The 20,142-nt window shown below is 39.5% G+C and overlaps 1 protein-coding gene across 2 annotated transcripts in view; it reads right to left on the bottom strand.

The window, feature by feature from the left end:
* The window catches only part of TBC1D8B (TBC1 domain family member 8B), a 78,511-nt gene that overhangs the window by 4,832 nt on the left and 53,537 nt on the right, over positions 1–20,142 (bottom strand). For both annotated transcript variants that reach the window (XM_004590168.4, XM_058658665.1), the window contains exons 11-18: positions 19,024–19,141; positions 17,171–17,456; positions 16,098–16,227; positions 15,477–15,575; positions 5,361–5,429; positions 4,940–5,180; positions 3,770–3,835; positions 1,342–1,425 (exon numbers count right to left, since the gene is read on the bottom strand). In XM_004590168.4, the coding sequence (XP_004590225.2) occupies positions 1,342–1,425; positions 3,770–3,835; positions 4,940–5,180; positions 5,361–5,429; positions 15,477–15,575; positions 16,098–16,227; positions 17,171–17,456; positions 19,024–19,141 (1,093 nt within the window). The remainder of the gene's footprint in view (positions 1–1,341; positions 1,426–3,769; positions 3,836–4,939; positions 5,181–5,360; positions 5,430–15,476; positions 15,576–16,097; positions 16,228–17,170; positions 17,457–19,023; positions 19,142–20,142) is intronic.

The following is a 20,142-nucleotide window of genomic DNA, read 5'->3' as shown; positions in this document are numbered from 1 at the left end:
TGGGAGCCAGACTCATTTCTGCCTTTTTTTATCAATAATGATTTATTGGACGGGATGATATTCTGCCAGCTCTACTTTCACACCATGGATAGTCTCCCCAAAAAACTGTTGAATTTTTCTGAATAATAAGATGCTGGACTCTGAATGGTACATGCTTGCAATGAAGGAATCATGACTGGATTTGAACTGTAATACTGCAACAATGTGGAGGAATCCAACACGGGGGGGAGGGCATGGGGAGGGCTTGGGGGAATCCCAGAGCCTATGAAACTGTGTCATAAAAAGAAATTAAAAAAAAAAAAGTATCCACTGTTGGGCCTGGCATGGCACAGTAGCCAAGTGGCTAAAGTCCTCACCTTGAATGTACTGGGATCCCATATGGGCACCAGTTCTAATCCCAGCAGCCCGCTTCCTATCCAGCTCCCTGCCTGTGGCCTGGAAAAGCAGTCAAGGATGGCCTAAAGCCTTGGGACCTGGCACCCGTGTGGGAGACCCAGAAGAAGCTCCTGGCTCCTGGCTTCAGATCAGCTCAGCTCAGCTCCGGCCATTGCGGTCTCTTGGGGAGTGAATCAGTGGACGGAAGATCTTCCTCTCTGTCTCTCCTCCTCTCTGTATATCTGACTTTCCAATAAAAATACATAAATCCTTTAAAAAGTATCCACTTTCTAAACAATAGTTATAACCTTCAATCATCAAAGATTCTGTGTTTTCATCATATTTTATTAAGGCATAAAAATGGTTCAAAACATTCTAGAAATTCCTGCAACATTAATTAGAAACAAAATATATTTTCTTTTAAATTCTTTAATAAATAATGCATTTCATGAGTTAAGGTTCCCAAATGCAGGTTGGTTAGTCATTCAAACATATATGGACTGATTTATGATTGAACAAAAGAAGCATAATGAGCCCAAACTTTACTAGTAGTAGTTGGGTAAAGAATACCTAGACCAGGGTCTGGTATAATGGTTCAATTGGCCAATCCTCCTCTTACAAGTGCTGGGACCCCAACTGGGTCCTGGTTCGTGTCCTGGCTGCTCTGCTTCCCATCCAGCTCCCTGCTTGTGGCCTGGGAAAGCAGTTGAGGATGGCCCAAGGCCTTGGGACCCTGCACCTGTGTGGGAGACTGAAAGAGGCTCCTGGCTTCAGATTAGCTCAGTTCTGGCTGTTGTGGCCATTTGGAGAGTAAACCAGCAGACAGAAGATCTTTCTCTCTGTCTCTCCTTCTCTCTGCACATTTGCCTTTCAAATAAAAATAAATAAATCTTGAAAAAAAGAATATATAGGCCAGGAAGATCCCTATGGTCATCAAAGCAGTAAAACTTTTAAACAGGTATTTACCATGGAGTTGACTGAAATAAAGCAGTTCTTCCTTGGAAAGTTCATCTCCTTTTGAAGAGTCCTTTGATTCCACTTCAGTATAAGCTGAAAACAGATAATCACATCACATTTACTGACAATGAGGGATGAGAGATAGGATCTGTGATTGGCAAGTCAATCTGGGAAAAGGAGGTTAGGTCAGTGTGTTCCATGTAAGAAAGATGAAAGCAAAGAAATATGCAAGTGGTGCTACTCTGCAATCAAGAAAATAACAAGAACATCATCACTTTGCAGTTTGTTATTCTGCTATTTAGTAGTTTTCTCAAAGCCATTACAAATTGAAATAAGAAAAGTTGGCATTTGGAAACCTCTGAAAACATGCCCTTGGCCACGCCACTTAACTAGCTTCCTCGATAACAAGGAAAACATGAATTTGAGTGTTTTACTTTGCTTTTTGCCTGTGCTTTAACAGATACATAATTGCTTTCTTATTTTTAAAGGATTTATGTATTTTTATTGGAAAATCAGATATACAGAGAGGAGGAGAGACATAGAGGAAAAGAGACAGAGAGGAAGATCTTCCGCCCACTGATTCACTCCCCAAGAGACTGCAATGGCCAGAGCTGAGCTGATCTGAAGCCAGGAGCCACTTCCTGGTCTCCCATGTAGGTGCAGGGTCCCAAGGCTTTAGGCCATCCTTAACTGCTTTCCTAGGCCACAGGCAGAGAGCAGGATGGGAAGTGGGGCTGCCAGAATTAGAACTGATACTCATATGTGATCCTGGAGTGTTTAAGGCGAGGACTTTAGCCACTAGGCTACCGTACCAGGCCTTATTTTTTACTGCCTTTACATAAAGTGTATCCAGTGGCAATATTAAACACTGTTAACAGCAACCTGACTTGAAAAAATAAATTCATTAGAGGGTTTAGCTTCTTCCTGCGGTGCTGGCATACCATATAGATGCCAGCTCAAGTTCTAGCTGCTCCACTTCCAATCCAGCTCCCTCCTAATGGTTTGGGAAAGAAGTGGAAGTTGGTGCAAGTCGCTGGGCCCCCTGCCACTCATGTAGGAGACCCAGATGAAGCTCCTGGCTCCTGGCTTCAGTCTAACCCAGCTCTGTCCATTGTGGCCATCTAGAGGATAGAAGCAGATGAAAGACATGTGTGTGTGTGTGTGTCCCTCTATCTATACCTTTGTCTTTCAAAGAAATAATTAAATCTTAAAAGAAAACGATGTTTCCTGGCTAACCTGAGAAGGCTTTAAAAGGGACTTAGGTGTAATTTCAGACAAATTATGCAGTTCTGTTTATTTTCCTTAGTTGCTCTATCCAAGCTAAATGGTATTTCTGCAATATTCTTTCAGCTGGAAGCCAAGAGATTGTTTGGTAAAACCAAGGAGCAGCCTGTTAAGGTAGGTGGGAAAAACTTAAAGAAAATGGAGTGGTGTGCAAATCTGAGAGTGTGGTAGAATACAAAGCAACCTGAGGGGCTGGAGTGTTGGCTCAACTGTCAAATCCTCCACCTCCAAGTATCATTATCCTGTATGGACACCAGTTTGTGTCCAGTTGTTCCACTTCTGATCCAGCTCTCTGCTTGTGGCTTAGGAAAGCAGTAAAGAATGGACCAAGGACTTGGGACCCTGCATCCACGAGGGAGACCTGGAAGAAGCTCCTGGCTTCAGATTGGCTTAGCTTCAGCCATTGTGGCCATTTGGGGAATGAACCAGTGGATGGAAGATCTTTTTTCTGTCTCTTCTTCTCTCTGTAAATGTGCCTTTCCAATAAAAATATAATAAATCCCCCCACCTTGGGTTTTTTTTTTTTTTGCAACCCACGCTTTGCAGTCAGCCTTCATGTTGAATTCCAGTTCTGCAATGTATTAGTTATGTGAGTTTCAGCAAATAATTAAATCATTCTGGCCCTCAGTTTCCTTATCATTAATACTGGAAGGATAATATCATCTCTCAGGGATATGGTCTACCATGTCAAGCAGAGGTTTTCACAGAGCACATGCTCAACAAATGATACTTTTGATTTTGCTTTCTTCTCCAAATGTTTAATATCTCTTGGCTTGGTCCTATTTGTTGAGCAATTTGTAATGTTTGATAAGTTTGGGAGTTTGTATAATTTTAATTTCTACTCTAACAGAAACAGCACCACAAACTGAAAATCATACCAATATTCAAATGGTATGTAATTTCTGCACACAAACTTTCATTAAATTGATTGGCAAGAAATCTGTGGACTCCTCTGCTACAGCAAACCTTTTTCATGGATTTCACTGTATCTAAATCAGCAAAAGTAGTATAACATAACTTAAGGGCCACACAGAAACAATGATTTTACATCATACTGAAAATTACATATTTTATTAGAATCATATCTACAATTACACTTGTCAAAATAGAACCAACTCTTGCTATGTGTCATTAAACATTGTTAATTGCTTACCTGGAGGAATATGCAGCTTAAAAAGCAGCTTAAGCTTCTCAGTGAAACTTCCATTGTACATTACGTCTGTTCAATAAAATTCAATTGCAAACAATCAGGTACCCAAAGAACAATCAATTCCAGCAATAAAGATTCATTAATACATGAACATTACCTTCCAGCAAAAGAATAGTTTGAGTTAACAGTTAAATAACCACCTGGTCAGCCAAAATATCACCTTCAAGTGTATAAAGAAGCAAAAAACCCTTTATTGGAGAGAGCAAATGCTCTCCTGCCTCTCTCCCTTCCCTCAATTTCAGATTTCCCTTTTCTTTTGAATGAGGTCTTACGTCCCACATGAGGGGAGCACGGTTCTTCAAGGGCCAGTCTCTGAGAAGCAAGCATGCTGGAATGTCCAGAAAAGCAAAGGAACAATATCCACACGTAAAGCTAACCAGTAGGCGCCATATACTTGTTGGGATATTCTTCTACTACTTTTCTGGGCTGTACAGTAGGGTTTTCATTGAGGAGTAAACTTTCTCATAGCATCCATACACCTTGAGTATAGCAAAATTGAGCCATGTTTTCCCTTCACGTTAACCACTTAAAATATCCACATCTAAGAGCTTGCTTTTCTGAGAGGATTGGCACAAATGGAGAGGAATAGACTTAGATTTGGCAATAAACAGAGAAAAGGGTCCAGTTGTCACTATAGCTGCACATAATACAGCTCAGTGTGATATAATCTGAATAAATTAGCAAGAAGCAGTACTAAATATTTCTATGGGTATGTATGTATGTTTGTTTGCTTATTTATTTATTTTGCTTAAACAAATTGGACATTGGCGCAGACACTGAAGCATAGTGAGCTAAGCCTCTGCTTCAGGTGCTGGCATCCCATATGGGTATCCTGGCTGCTTCATTTCCAATCCAGCTCCCTAATTATGGCCTGGGAATGCAGCTCTGAGGATGGCTCAAGTCCTTGTGCTCCCATACCCACATGGGATTTCTGGAAGAGGATTCAGGCTCCTGCCTTTGGATCAGCTCAGCTACAGCCATTGTGGCCATTTGGGGGAATGAATCAGCAGATAGAAGAATCTCTGTCTCTCCTTTTCTCTGTGACTCTGCCTTCCAATTAAAAATCAAATATTTTTAACAATTGATTTAAGTGAAAGCTAGCCATCATCCTACCAATTGCAGAGGAGAATTCTTTGAAGTTTATGAGGCAGTCAGAATTTTCATCCAACAATCTGAACGTCCATAATGCCAGGGAGTCTCTGTTTGCAGAATGAGCCCAAGGACTCAACAGGTGATACAACACTCTGAACTGCTGGCAGTCAATCTGATACTGCTCCAAATATGGCAGACTGGGGTCATGTTGCTTCAGTACTTGGCAATTCAAATGCCAGTAGCAAGACAAAAACAGTTCTTTCTATTAAACACAAATTAAAAAAAAAAAGGAAAGTCATTAAGGCAGGCAAAGAAATTTCTAGGAGTTGTTTTTTTTTTTCATTTCAACATGACTGATAAAAACAAATATTAAAATATTAAGAGTAATTGTGATACAATTCTGGTTAAAGAGAATAATTCTTTATTTAAAGAAGAACAGTACCTTAAAGATGACATAAAGTTCATCCAATTCATGAAGGCTCATTTTCACATCTTGTGATACAACACGCAACTTAAAGAAGATTAAAAGCAATTTAGAATGTTAACACTTCAGTATAGAAATACTCTGAATCCACTTAAGAATCTCCCCCTGCCAGCAGAACATTTTTTCTTTGAGGTGTTTAAAGGAGCAATAAAGCTAATTGCACTGAAATTACCCTTTTAAAAAATTCTGCCTAGGCCACAGTTCATTCCTACTCTGATATGCACTTGGACATTCATCTCTTCATGCCCAGAAATTATTGCTGGGGGACAGCTGCTTAATGTCTATAAATATAAGCAACACTATTCCAATTCTCATTCCATATATTCCTTTCTTGCTACGTGAACAATCGGCCAACTTGTCTTGTGAAGCTGTCATTAAACACTTCAAAGGTATCACAAGATGTATACTCTCTTTCTATGCCAAAAAACCCCCACATCACAATCCAAGTAATAAGCTTCAATTTATCCTGCCCCATTAATAATGAGAACTAAGTAAAATCACTACAATATTTAGGAAATTTAAAAGTGAGATTGAAGATAAAAGCTAGAATGAGATGGAACTTAAAGAAAACCGAATAGACTCAATAAGTAAACTTCAGAGTTAACTGCAAGTGCATGGTCAAATATGTATATATCAATCTGAACTTAGAATTGTGATCACTTGAGGCTGGTAAATGTAGGAGGCAGGAAGACAGAGGGAGACCAATTAATACGTACCAAAATACAAGCAGATGGAAGAAATAATTCTTTGTGTTGTACAGCACTGTGGAGGAGACTATAGTTCAAAACAGTGCTTTATATATATATACTGTGTCAAAAACCAGAAGTGGGGGGACAGCATTTTGGCATAGAGAGGGCAGCTCCACTTTGCATCCAGCTCACAGCTAGTGGCTAGAGAAAGCAGCAGTTGATGGCTCAAGTGTCTGGACCCCTGTCACTCACATGGGAGACCCAGATAGAATTTCTGGTTCCTGGCTTTGGCCTGGCCCAACCCCAGCCATTGCGGCCAGTTTGGGAGTGAACCAGCAGATGGAAGATGCGTATCTCCCTCCTCCAACTCTTTCAAATAAATACAACTTTTAAAAAAAGTTTTAAAAGCTGGGAGAGGAGAGGCAGTAGGCTCCAAACACAAAGAAAAAATAGGGAAACAGAAAGGCTCATCTCTGGCTTGATACCATGGACATACCATGGATATACCATGGATATGTGTTGAACTACTGCACAGTACCTCATAAAAATGTGCTAGCAGTCAGTTAACCAAAAGCCCCAAAACAATAGGGAAAATGAATAAAGTAGACAGATTTCTGACAAGTGTGATGAAATAAAGTATAAGTAAACATCACTGAAAATGAAAGGATAACATAAGCATGTATATGGAGGTCACTATGAGTACCCAGCATACTGTAGGCACCATTAAATATCTGTTGATTGAATTTCATAAGATCTAAACCAATATATTTGAAAATCTATACAAATATTCTTGGATGAAAATATATGTAACCACCATTCACCTGAATGAGAAAGACAATCTGAACTGGCACAATTGAAAAAGTGACTAAAGTTTTGCATCCTACCAACAGACTGTTAGACCCACATAGTTCTACCGACTTATTTTCTCAAGTGTTAAGATAACCAGATTCCTATGTCATCTAAGCCTTTTCTAAAACTCATAAAATTTATTTTATGAAAAAATGCACTCTATGGTTAGTGCACACTTGTGAAGTAAACTTTAAACCAGTGTTACTTCAACACAGATGTAAAGAACCCAGCTGAACTGTATAGCAACATATCAAGGCACAATGTGCAGCAAATGATATGTCATACCAAAATGGACTTATTTTCAAGAATGCAATGAAAGTCTGATATTACATATTCTTCAATAAAATTTAGCAAATATTAGCAAAATATAATAAATGAAGGTATGAAAAAGTAAGCCAGGGCTGGAGCAGGCTTCCAGGATCTCCCACATGCATGACACGAGCCCAAACACTACAGCCACCATCTTCCTTCTACCTCCCAGGATGCATCAGGTGAACCACAAGCAAATTAACCAGGACTCAAAACAGCCTTCTATATGGGAAATGGTCATCCCACAATGTCTGCTGCCCCTCAATCTTCATTTTAAAACAGTTTTAAAGTTTAAACTAAATAAAGTGGTCTTAATTTGATATAGGGCATACTTCAGAAGTCAACAGCAATAAAATACTATAAGCATTCCTATTACATACAGGAATAAGATAAGGAAATTTGTTACTATTGTTATTCTTTAATACATCATTGACAATCCTACTCAAAGCAGTTATACACTAAAAAAAGAGAGATCTAAACATTTCGGAAGGCTAAAACTGGCATACTTAAACAGAAAATCTGAAAAAGTCAATGGAAAATTGAAATAATTAATGAGTCGGTAATATGGCCACTTAAAAGCAACATACTTAAATTAATGGCCTACACATACACAGAAATAAACAAGAAAATCTAAAGGAAAAGAGATTTTATTCACATTAACAGCACAATTATCAAATACACCAGAATAGAATAAGTCCAGTAAGAAATGAGTAAGATTCACATCATGAAATCCATTAATGCATAGCAATGAACATTCAGAAATATGGGTCATTTAAATGGATATCCAAAAAAAAGGAACTTTGAAAGCCTTAAAGTAGCATATAAAGCACAATAATTAAAACAGCATCATATTGTTTCAGTAACAAAAAAGTCTGGAAATAAATGCATGTGAGTACATACGAATGTAGCCTATGGGGAAAAAAAGTAGAGTGGCATTCAGTAGTGATGGAGTATTTGATACCTCATTGTCAGACAATGTGTGATCTCAGTTGGGAAAAGTCATACTAGTGTCCTACATTGCACAACAAAAAATATATTCTAGGTATATTAAAGATTTAGACATTTTAACAGATTTTTCTACTTGAAGGCATAACAACTAAGACAGCTAGAGAGCTAGAGAGAGAGAAGAGGGAAAAAGAGAGAGAAAGAGAGGTCTTCCATTTGTTGGTTCACTCCCAAGATGGCCATAACAGCCAGACCTGAGTGAGGCTGAAGCCAGGAACCAGGAACTCTATCCTGGTCTCCAACATTGGTGGCAGGGCACAAGCACTTGAATCATTTCCTTTTGCCTTCCCAGGAACATTAGCAGGAAGCTTTATCATAAATACAGCAGCCTGAATTTGAACACGTTCTCCTATATGGGATACCTGGATTGCAGGATGAGGCTTAACCCAATGCACCAAAATTCTGGCCCCCCCAATTTAAACATTTTAAAAAATGTATTATTAGGGGGTCCATGCTGTGGCATAGTGGGTAACAGCACCAGCATCCCATATGGCATGGTTCAAGTCCTAGCTGCTTCACTGCCATTTCAGCTCCTACTTACGGCCTGAGAAAGCAGTGGAGGAGGCCCCAGGTGTTTGGGCTCCTCACCCATGTGTGAGACTTGGAGAAAGCTCTTGGCTTCTGAAAGCTCTTGGAGAAAGCTCTTGGTAGTTCCGACTGCTACAGTTATCTGTAGCAGATCCCTCCCCCTCTCTGTCACTCTGCTTTTCAAATAAATCAGTTTTTTTGTAAAAAAAGAACTTGCATTTTTTAACATATTGGTTACTCAATACCATGTCAAATAATTCCATAATGTTGTAAATTGTTGTTGATGTTATGTTGTGGCTTTTAATTGATCGGGATGATATTCTGCCAGCTCTGCCTTCAGACCAGAGAAGGTCTCCCCAAGAAATCGTTGAATTTATCTAGACAATAAGATGCTGGACTCTATGTTTGGTACATGCTTGCAATGAAAGAATCTTGACTGAATTTGAACTGTAATACAGCAACAAGGTGGAGGAATCCACCATGGGGGGAGGGTATGGGGAGGGGTTGGGGGATCCCCAGAGCCTATGAAACTGTGTCACATAATGCAATGTAATTAATAAAAAATTAATAAAAAAGAAAAATAGATCAATCTTGGTACTACAGTCAAATATAACAAAATATTTTCATAACATATAATTTTAAATAGGGAAGCCCATGCTAATTTTGACATTACACCCAGACATTATGTAAGAAAAAAAGATGAAAAAACAACTACATAAAATTTATAACATGTATACTCTAAATCATATTACTAATAAAATGAAAAAAACAAGGATTTGATATCAGTCCACAAATAAAACTGACAATGAACACATACCACTACATATTCAAAGAATTCCTACGAATCAATAAGAAAAAAACCTCAAGAAAAGACGGCAAGAGCTATGAACACACAATTAAGAGAAGAAATGAAAAAGGCTAATAAGCTTAAATGATCAGTGAAATGAAACTTAAAATGAAATCTGATTTTTTAGCAATAATACTACAAATTAAAGATCTTAGTGTCTGGTTAGTCAGAGTGTGGGGAAAAATTCCCACTGCTAGTGGGATTGTATTTGGTACAAAATTTTCAGGGGATATGTTGGCAGGATATGTCATATTTACATGGAAATACCCTTTAATCCAGTTCCTACTTCTTGGAATAGACCTTAGAGAGACACCTTTACAAAGAATACATATCTAAGACAAAAAACTATCCTTTATAAGAATACAATAAAGGATACGTAAGAAGTGTACATCAATAAACTATGGCATAAGCATACTATAGTGCAACATTCAGTACATAAGAGCAGTGATACTCTATGCCTATATCTCTCAGTTAAAAAGAGTTTCAGAACAAAGTGACTGATATGATCTCATTTTAAAAACAACATTCTCCCCTCCATATACATACATACACATTTATGTATGCAAATACACAGAACAAAGATGTATGTCTAAAAAAAAGACTATTACATGACAAATCATTTTAAGATGGCCACTCCTGCAAAGGTGAACCTTTACTTCTCATAATTCTGTAAGGCTGGAGCATACACTGCTTTATTATTTTTAACATAAAGGACTAAAACAAGGGGGTTCTGTGCTGTTTTACAGCAGCATCTCTAAACCATTTAATGGAAATGTAATCCTGGACTGTGCAGCAGTTATTCTAAGTCAACCTAGAGATGAATTTCTGAGGACATGCCTTTTAGCAAGCAGGCTTACAAAAACAACACATGCATCTTCTTTTTTATTATTATTAATTATTTTGCATTATGTGACTGCCGGAGACCAGTTCTGGCTGAGTTCGGAACTCGGGAAGGGTGCGTGGATGAGGCGTGAAGAGAGAAAGAAAGGAGACGGACCACCAGGATTCCTTGATCGTAGTGGACAAAGCGAGAAAGCTGTCCGCTTTATTTATACAGAAGCAGTACAAAGTTTTTTCTTAGGGGCATTTTGACATAGCTTCAGGGGGGCACAATTTACAACTTCTTGAGAAATGATTGAGGAAGGATTCCACATTCCTTGCTTATCTTGGCTTGCCAGTCTTCATCTGCTCTCCTCAGGTCTGGGCTATAACCTAGGCGCCGCCTGTGTCAACCAGACCCCTATCTTGTATGAGTTAAAAGGTCTGGGGCCTTGGTCTATGGGGATTGGGGTTATTGACATTAGTTGGCCATTAGGTCTGTAAACTCACACAGTTTGTTGACCAAACAAGTAAAGCAAGAGTTATAACGGTGGAAAGAATTGCAGTTAGCAATGAGCTAAGTTACTCTATTTAAGTTTCAACTCTAAAATGGATGAGTGAGTGTTTCCAAAGACAATTCTACAAATTGTTTCAGTATTAGACAAGGCGTTATCCATTCCAACGTTGCAACCAAGAGTTTCTCAGTAGACAACACATCTTATGCAGTAATACACTCCTACTACAATTCTTATTCTACAACTTATCTATCACTAAATGGGAGAAATACATCAAGAGAGAAAAAACATGAAGATCTAAGACAAAAAGTTTTAAACATTACATTCCTCTACAACTGCAGGCTCTACAACTTCATAAGTGATCAAACAATAATCAAAAATATATCTTTATGATGTTAGTGAAATCACCCTGTATTTCCTCTAGCTAAAAATTTATGAAAACAACTAAAGCAACTACATTTTCTATATTCTAAAGAATTGCAAGGACAGGCTAACCTTTAAGACCACAGTAACTATATTTTTTGCCTTAGCAGGATAGCCTTCAGGGTTACAGTAGCTATATTCTTCGTCATAGCAGGATGGCCTTTAGGGTCACAGTAACTATATTCTTTGTCATAGCAGAATGACCTTTAGGGTCACAGTAACAGGATAACTTTTAGGGTCCCTCTTATCAAGCCATTTCCCAGAAAGCATGCTAAATATCTGGGCCAGATTTTATGGCAATGGGTAAACAGCACAGACTTAATTATACTCCTGTGTGTAGTTAAAGGCCCACTCACCAGGACATCCTCAGTAACATTAACTCTTAAGCTCACGTTGGTTGTAAAAGTCATCTCACAGGGGCAAACAATGCCTCAACAGATTACGAAATTCTTAGTGGGGTGGTTGAGTGTCCATGTGAAAAGGGCTGAAACTGTGTCAAGGTGGTCAGAGAGAAATCTGCAGGCCCTGCCAAAGAGCTGGAAGCTCCTCCGGGCCCTGCCAAGCAGGGGAGCTGTTCTCTTCACACCTTCGCATTATTCACACCCACTGCACGGACCCCAGCAATGTGACAGTTTCATAGGCTCTGGGAATCCCCCCGCCCCTCCCCCCTGGTGGATTCCTCCACCTTGATGCAGTATTACAGTTCAAATTCAATCAAGATTCTTTCCTTGCAAACATATACCAAGCATAGAATCCAGCTACTTATTGTCCAGATGGGTTGAACAGTTTCTTGGGGAGACCATTTCTGGTCCGAAGTTAGAGCTGATAGAATATCATCCCAGTCAATTAAGAGTCGCAATATAACATCAACAGCAATTGGCAACATTATGGAATTGACATGGTTTCTTTTTTTTTTTTTTTTTTTTTTTTTTTTTTATTTTATCTTTTATTTTTTTTTTTAATTTTTTTTTTTATATATAATCCATTTTATTGTATTGTTGTTGACAATCTTTACATAGTTAACTATAGTTGAAGGAAAATCAAGAAAGAGAAGGAAAAAAAAAAAAAAAAAAAAAAAAAGGTTCAGGGGGATAGGGAGGTGGGCAATGCTATTATGTCCATATTGTTTCCATCATGTATCTGAGGTAAAAGGGGGTATTGAGGGAGAAGCCCCACCCGGTTTCCCGCCCACCCCAAGTCCCATATGTGGGGCATGCTCTGAGATATGTGCTCAAGTGGAGTTAATAGTTCTCCAGTTATGAGTCACTGCCAGTTTCGCTCGATGAGGTGGTCCACTGATTGATATGGTCCATCATGAAGTCTCCATTTGTCCCATATTTCGCTGCCAACATGTAGCTGAGATGAATGATTGTCCTATTCTGTCTTCTGTCTTTTCTTGGTTAGAATTCTGAGTCCAGCAGTTCAAGTGGGGAGATCTCCAAAGATACTTTGAGGTATTCCCAGACCAGATTCTTGTATGTTCTAGCAAGCACAGGGCCCGGCACAGTCCATCACCCTGATCAGCTGGTGGTTGCAATTGCTGTGTTGGTTCTGTTTTCAGTCCCGAGTTGCACTGGAACCAATGGGTGTTGCAGTCCAGTCTGGTTTGGCCCTTACATCAACCAGTGGGAGCTGCAGCCTAGTCGGGGCGACCCACAATAACCCCCACCAAGCCTGCCCCCTACCCTGGTTTGCCAATTTGTGTAGCAGAAGACCAGTCTGTCCCCCATCCCATTTGGCTCTGGTACTTGTCAATGGGTATTAAAGCTTAGTTCTATCTAATCGACTCAACCATCCAGCCCTCACAGATGTTGTTGAGTGCCTCTGTCTAGCCATCCCAGCCCCCGTCCTAGTTTTCATGCCCTCCCACGGGAATAGTGACCCAAGAAGGGGGAACCCACTTTTTCCCTCCCAGGTCTCTCTGTCCCGGTTTATGCACTCTTTAGGTGGTCCTGTGATTTGACTTGACAGAATTAGTCCCCAGTGCCAGCTTCTGCCAGCTGATGCTGTGGCCCTGATCTTGTCCACATGCAGCGCACAGGTGTTGTAGCCTTGCTTAGTCGTGTCTGTCTCTTTCCCAGCCAACACTCTCCAGTGGGAGTGGTTGTCCAGCGAGGGGACCAGCCCCTTAACCCCCCCGCCAGCTCTGCCCCTTCCTTCCTGGATCTCACGTGTGCTGGATGGGTGTTGCATTCATATCCAGTACAGGCAACCACGCCCTGGCGTTCCAGAATGTGTACTGGTTTTGTCGCAACCAAACCTGGCCCATTCCACACTCTGCTCTGGTGATCGGATTTGCCAGAGGATGACATGAACTGATTCAGCCTGGCCTGCTCCTGACCCATGCCGAATGCATGCCAGTGGGAAACTTTCCATGGCCTATTCTGGGCTGTTTCCAATCATGCTTCTCGCGCTTACCTGCAGGGACTGTGTCCTGCCAGAGGAGTTGCCCAGGCTCCTCCATCAGAACCCCTCCCAATGCCAGATTTTGCGCTTGCCAGGGGGTTCTTGAGCCAACCCAACTCAGTTCACGTCCTGTCCTAGCAGGAACAGTGGCTTTTCCTGGCTGGCTTTCACCCCATTCTGACTCTTGTTGTTGGATGTTTCAGCCCAGCCATGGCTCGTCCATACCCACATACAGCTCACACATGGCTCAGAAGGGGATTGAGACCCAGCCTAGTCAGTCCCACATCTACCCTGTTTCTCCATAACACCAGATGGTGCTGGGATCTGAACCGGCCTGGTGCATCCAATCCCAGCCCACACTAGTGCCTCGGGTGACTGCAACTGTTTCCTAGATAGAACGCAGCCCCCATTCCAGCACATACACCCCTTGGTGGGAACCTCATCCCAGCTGTGGCTTCCCAGATTGGGACCGTTCCTAGCTGTAAATCACGCACCTGCACGTGGTTGCTCCGAGGACCATTAGGTGCCAGCCTGCTACACAAGCCGGAGCTTATCTTTTACTTGATAGGTGTTCAAAGCTCAGCATTATTAAGGGATTGGAAGTTCTTCAAAGGAAGAGTTACTGGCATTGGGAATCTTTAGGATTGACTCAGATCCCAGAAACAGTGGGGTCACTCTAGAGCTATCTCAGCAGCGATTCAGATGTCCAATACCCCAGAGCTCCCCGGCCGGGCGGCCAGTAGGCACAGCCTGGCGCCAAATGGCGCACTGGCCGCCGGGGCGACATGGTTTCGAGTAACCAGTAAACACATGCACCTTCTTAAAGCTCAAACAACACAAAGGACATAAGCAGCAAAATAAAACTCTCCCCCTTTTGATCAGCAAAATATTAATCCCATTCGTTAAAGGCAATTATCAGCTTCTCAGGAAGTCATCCAAATATTAAAAAGGCAAGTGCTGGAAACACACTGTTTTTACTCTTTGCACATTACCTCAGTTATTGAAGGATAATGATATTTACTGCCAACATTGACTACTATGTAATTCAGCTGCTCTTATAGGTGTATTACATCCCAGTTATGGTATGCTTAAATGCCTACCTCATAGCAACCAGTATTAGACTATGGTGATGTTTAAGATCAAATAACACAAAACATGCTGGAGAACACAGTGTGATTCAATCCAAAAAAAAGAAAAAAAGAATAACTAGTTTCCTCTCAAAACAATTTTAATAAGCTGAACCTTGGCAAGAATCTAGCTCAAGTGGCAAATGTGATGGTACAGCAAGTTAAGGTACTGCCTGGTATCCCATATGGGTGCTGGTTTTGGTCCCGGATGGTTTTGCTTCCAGTTCAGCTCCCTAATACTTCATAAGGCACAGGAAGATGGCCCAACTACTTGGGCTCCTGCCACCCATGCAGAAGACCTGGATGGAATTCCTGTCTCCTGGCTTCGAACCTAGCCTAGCTATCCCAGGAGCAAACCACTGGATGAAGATCTCCTTCTCTGCTTCTCCCTCTCTGTAAGTTTGTCTTTCAAACAAGTGCAGTAAATCCTTAAGATGATGATCTAAGTCAAAGTCTGGGTCCTTTTCAATTTATTCATACAGAATGACCATTTTTAAAGGAAGTTAAAGCATAAAATGTTACTTCAACTGGTTTTTCTCCACTGTGTGGATACTCACGACATTTTGCTTTGTTGTTTCTTCTAGAGTCTGTATCACATACAGCCTATTTCGACAGCGCATGCTATGTATATCCTCATAGCGAACACTACCATATTTCTGCAAGAAACATGTTCCAGTGAATATTCATTCATCACAAAAAAACATCCTCTTACAATTAAATTGCATCAGGCTCAGTTGTAAGGCCTCAGTTCTATTTCTAGCTATTTTTGTGGCTTGCTTAGTTATTTTGCATATTTTCACTGCCCATGTTTCAATTTCTGCGTATATTCAGCAGAAAGAGTTCCATCTATTATATGTCTACACTGAGTACAAGAACACTGGAAAAATTCTTAACCTCTAAAAAGAACAACTGATTTTTGTTCACAGTGATAGATATTTACAAAGGATTATCATTTGTGAAAGAAAATAAATTGAGTTTCATTCAATGAAAAGCAAATTGAGACAGAGAACATGCAGTCCAGGAATAGGTCATAGAACTCATTCTTAAAAGTGAAATTGTATTTTAAATTGTATCTTTAGTTGCATTTTATCTTATTCTTAATATACCAATGGAATTGTAACTGTAGTATTGATCATTTCAAATATGCTATGTAAATATATAAGATGAAAAAAACTTACCTCATTGGACTCTCTAATCAAATCTGTAATATCCACTCTAATACGACTGCCTTTCTCATCACTCACATTTGAACCCTGTTGAACATTTGAAGGCAATGGACTATCCTTGTTAGTGACATTCTCAAAGAACCTAGCCAAAAGTGACGGTAAGACATGAATTAGTATAACTAAAATTATTAAAGCAGAGAAAATTTACAGCTACTTTCCCTCTAGATAGTCAGAGGTTGAATTTCCACTGAGAGGACATGGGAAGGTCTTACAAATAAGAATTTGAAGCTGGCTGGGAATTAGAACACAGATGGAGAGAACAGAGTGGTGAACAAATCATTGGCAGGGGAAAGAGAAGGGCATAGATATGAAGGAAGCAAATTGCTTCATAAAGTAATCATCAAATACCACATAGATAGTACAAATGGGAGAAACAATATGTACAGGCATTGCGTGAGAAGTGAACAAAGATACGTTTTGGCCATATCACAAAATTCTGAATGTCAGAGTGAGGTGTTTATGTTGTTCTCTACACTTAGAAGGATTTAATGCAGCATTTTAATGGTTTGCCCATTTAAATATTGATTCATTCAACATATGCAAACATGCATTCAATGCCTACACACAAAAAACACATATATGCACTTCAATATAAAATAATGTTATATAAAAACCACTAGGGAAGTAAAGTTCACCCTATTCAGCTAAAACTGCATGGAAACAAGAAAAGCCCCTCTCCTGGATATTTAACCATTATCCACTACCCTTTCTTCCCTTAAATTACTTTTACACAGGGAGACATTTCACAGCTCAAACTGGCACTATGAATGTCACAGCAAACTGAATCAACAATATTAGTGTAAAGGTGAAAATAAATGATTCACTCCAAAGTGATCTACTGTTATATTCTATTTGGAGACAGAGGGTGATTTTAGGCCTAACTCTTTCATCCAACCAGCTTTGGGACCCTACAGGGAAAAAAATGGAAGTTTCTAGTGACCAGTTTCCTCATCAAAAATAAAGGAGTAAATAGCCTAGATTCTCAGATTCTTCTATAGATTTAAACATTGTGGTTCTTAAAATACCTGTTTAAAGCTGTCACAGCTTCAGCATCATCTTTACATGCCAATAACTTGTCTAAATTATAATCAAGTACTGCCAATCCCAGTTGTAAAATGGCCTTTATTCCATCATAGAAGAAACAGTCCACCACATTTACTGCACTCTCAATAGGCAGCACACTAATAAATAGTGTGAGGAACCAAGAAAGGGAAACTGAGGAAAAGAATGCCATATCATTCATGTGTTCTGTCAGCTGAGGAAGGTGGTCCCTGATAAGTTCTTCAAAGACTGCCTGATCCACCAGAGCACCTGGAAAATATCAAAATAACTTTTATGATGATTACCTTTCAAAGGGATAGTTTTTCAATGCCTTTCCACTCCTGCTAGCATGCTGATATATTTCACAATTTTCCTTAAATTACTAATTCCTTCAATGTCTTTTCTGCATTTTATATAATTTCTATATTTCATCTGCTAATAGAGTTACATATCCAAAAACACAGGAGAAATGCAAGTCAAATTCATTTGAAAAAATTATTTATTGAGAATTATATGCAGAGACCTATACTAGATATTACAGAAGATATACTAACTAATGAAATGTTCTCAGTTTGAAAGAATTTACTATTAGAACATAAGAACATGAATGAGTATAAGGAAAGATGGTGCAGTCAATGGGCTAGCCATAATACTGAAACCTTACATGGGTACAAATAATAGACCATTTGCAAGTTTTGGTTTTTTTGTTTTGTTTTGTTTTTTGTTTTGCTTGTTGCTGTTTTTAGATTTAATTTGAAAGGCAGAGTGACTGAGAGGGAAACACATACACATACACAGAGGGAGGAGGAGTAGGGATGTTCCATCCATGGTTCACTCCCCAAATGGTCACAACATCCAAGCTGGTCCACACCGAAATAAGGGGTCTGGAACTCCAGTCAAACCTCATGGAACCAGCTCTCATATAGGATACCAGCACCACAGGTGGTAGCTTAACCCGAAGCGCCACAACACTGGCCCCCATTTGTAAATTCTAAGACAGGGTGTAACAATCTTTAAATATTTAATAACTGAAGAAAATATTATACAATTAACAACATACAACAATGATGCTTTTGAAGTTTGCATATGTATGTACATATATATGATATATAAATTTACATAAATGTGGAATTTTAGGCTATTTAAGATCCTCTTTCCAGGAAGAAATCGGTATAAATTCCTCGTTCTGAATGCTACAGATCACCATTATTTTGGCCTTACAGTGAACGGCAATTTAACATTTCCATTTTATTAAGAAACAGATCAGACTCTTTGATTTAAACAGCAACAGGGGAAGGGATTTACTATAGCTGTTAAGACATCCCTTAGGATGTGTGCAATGCATATTGGAGTGCCTGAGTTCAATCCTGGCTTCACTCCTAATTCAAGCTTCCTGTTAATATGCACCTTGGGAGGCAACATACTCAAATACTTGGGTCCCTGCCACTCATACGGAAAGCCTAGATTGAATTTCAGACTCCTGACTTTTGCACTAGCTACTGTGGGCATTTGGAGAGTGAACCAACAATGGGAGGTCTTTCTGTCTGTTTCTCCCTACCTTTTAAATAAAATAAGCAAAAATTTTAAAATCCATTCTAAGTTTTCAAAAAAGCAAATTCTTCTCAACAATAAATTCAGTACAAATTATTTTATTAAAATTTAGAAATATTTATTCAGTATTTTGACATTGTATCCTGTACATTTCAGAACCTAATTTATTCTTTAATTAATATTTGGACAGATAAGAGATATGAAATTGTTAAGAAACATGTGTCTAGAAACATATATGTGTGTATACATAAGCACATAAGAATACATATAAATTTGCTATTTTTACCAATGATTCGACGATTAAAATAATCAGGCAACATTCGTTCACATATAGCAACCAGAAGCCAAAAAGCTTCTTCCTCTTTTGCATATAGAAGTAACACTGAAGTCAAAATGTTCATAGCCTAAAATTCATAGAAAAGATACAAAAATAAATATTGCTCAGATAATTACATTTCTTCGTCAAACACAATAGTTTCCGACAGTAACAACAACCACTAAGGGACCAGCATTATGGCATAGAAGGTAAAGCCAATACCTGCAATGCCTGTATTTCACATGGGCATCAGTTCATGTCCCTGCTGCTTCACTTCCCATCCAGCATCCTGCTAATGTGCTCAGGAAAACAGTGGAAGATGGTCCATGTCCTTGAGTTTCCGCCATCCCACATGGAAAATCTGGATGAAGTTCCTGGTTCCCAGTCCCAGCATAACCCACTCCTAACCCTTGCAGTCGTTTGAAGAATAAACCAACAGATGGAAAACCTGTCTCTGTTACTTTTCCTTTAAAATAAATACATCTTTAAAAAAAAATCTTCATCCAGTTTGTTTGCATATTCTGAAGTTTCTTCTTCTGAACTTTCTATAGATCTGTTTTTTTCCTCCCTAGGCCAACTGTCATCCTAACTTTCTGCTTCTTTCTTGCATACAAATGTCGTGTATCCTACCTACCTAGAGATGACCACTGTCAGCAAGTTGATTTACTTTTCTGTATTTTCTTTGCTTTACCTCCCGCTAAAATTTGCATCTCAATGCATACCAAATCTTATTTTTTAAAGATTTATTTACTTTTATTGGAAAGTCAGATATACACAGAGGAGGAGAGACAAAGAAGATCTTCCATCCGTTGATTCACTCCCCAAGCGGCTACAACAGCTGGAGCTATGCCGATCCAAAGCCAGCAGCCAGGAGCTTCCTCTGGGTCTCCCACACAGGTGCAGGTTCCCAAGGCTTTGGGCCATCCTCTACTGCTTTCCTAGGCCACAAGCAGGGAGCTGGATGGGAAGCGGGTCCACCGGGATTAAAACCAACACCCATATGAGATTCCGGCATGTTCAAGGTGAGGAATATAGCCAACAGGCTACTGCACCAGGCCCAAACCTTTACCTTTTTTAAAAAAACTTTTA

Source organism: Ochotona princeps, chromosome X (assembly GCF_030435755.1).
Source record: "Ochotona princeps isolate mOchPri1 chromosome X, mOchPri1.hap1, whole genome shotgun sequence".
In the NCBI taxonomy this organism is placed as follows: Eukaryota; Metazoa; Chordata; class Mammalia; order Lagomorpha; family Ochotonidae; genus Ochotona; species Ochotona princeps.
The sequence above is the reverse complement of the archived record's forward strand: the minus strand, read 5'-3'. Positions and strand labels throughout refer to the sequence as shown.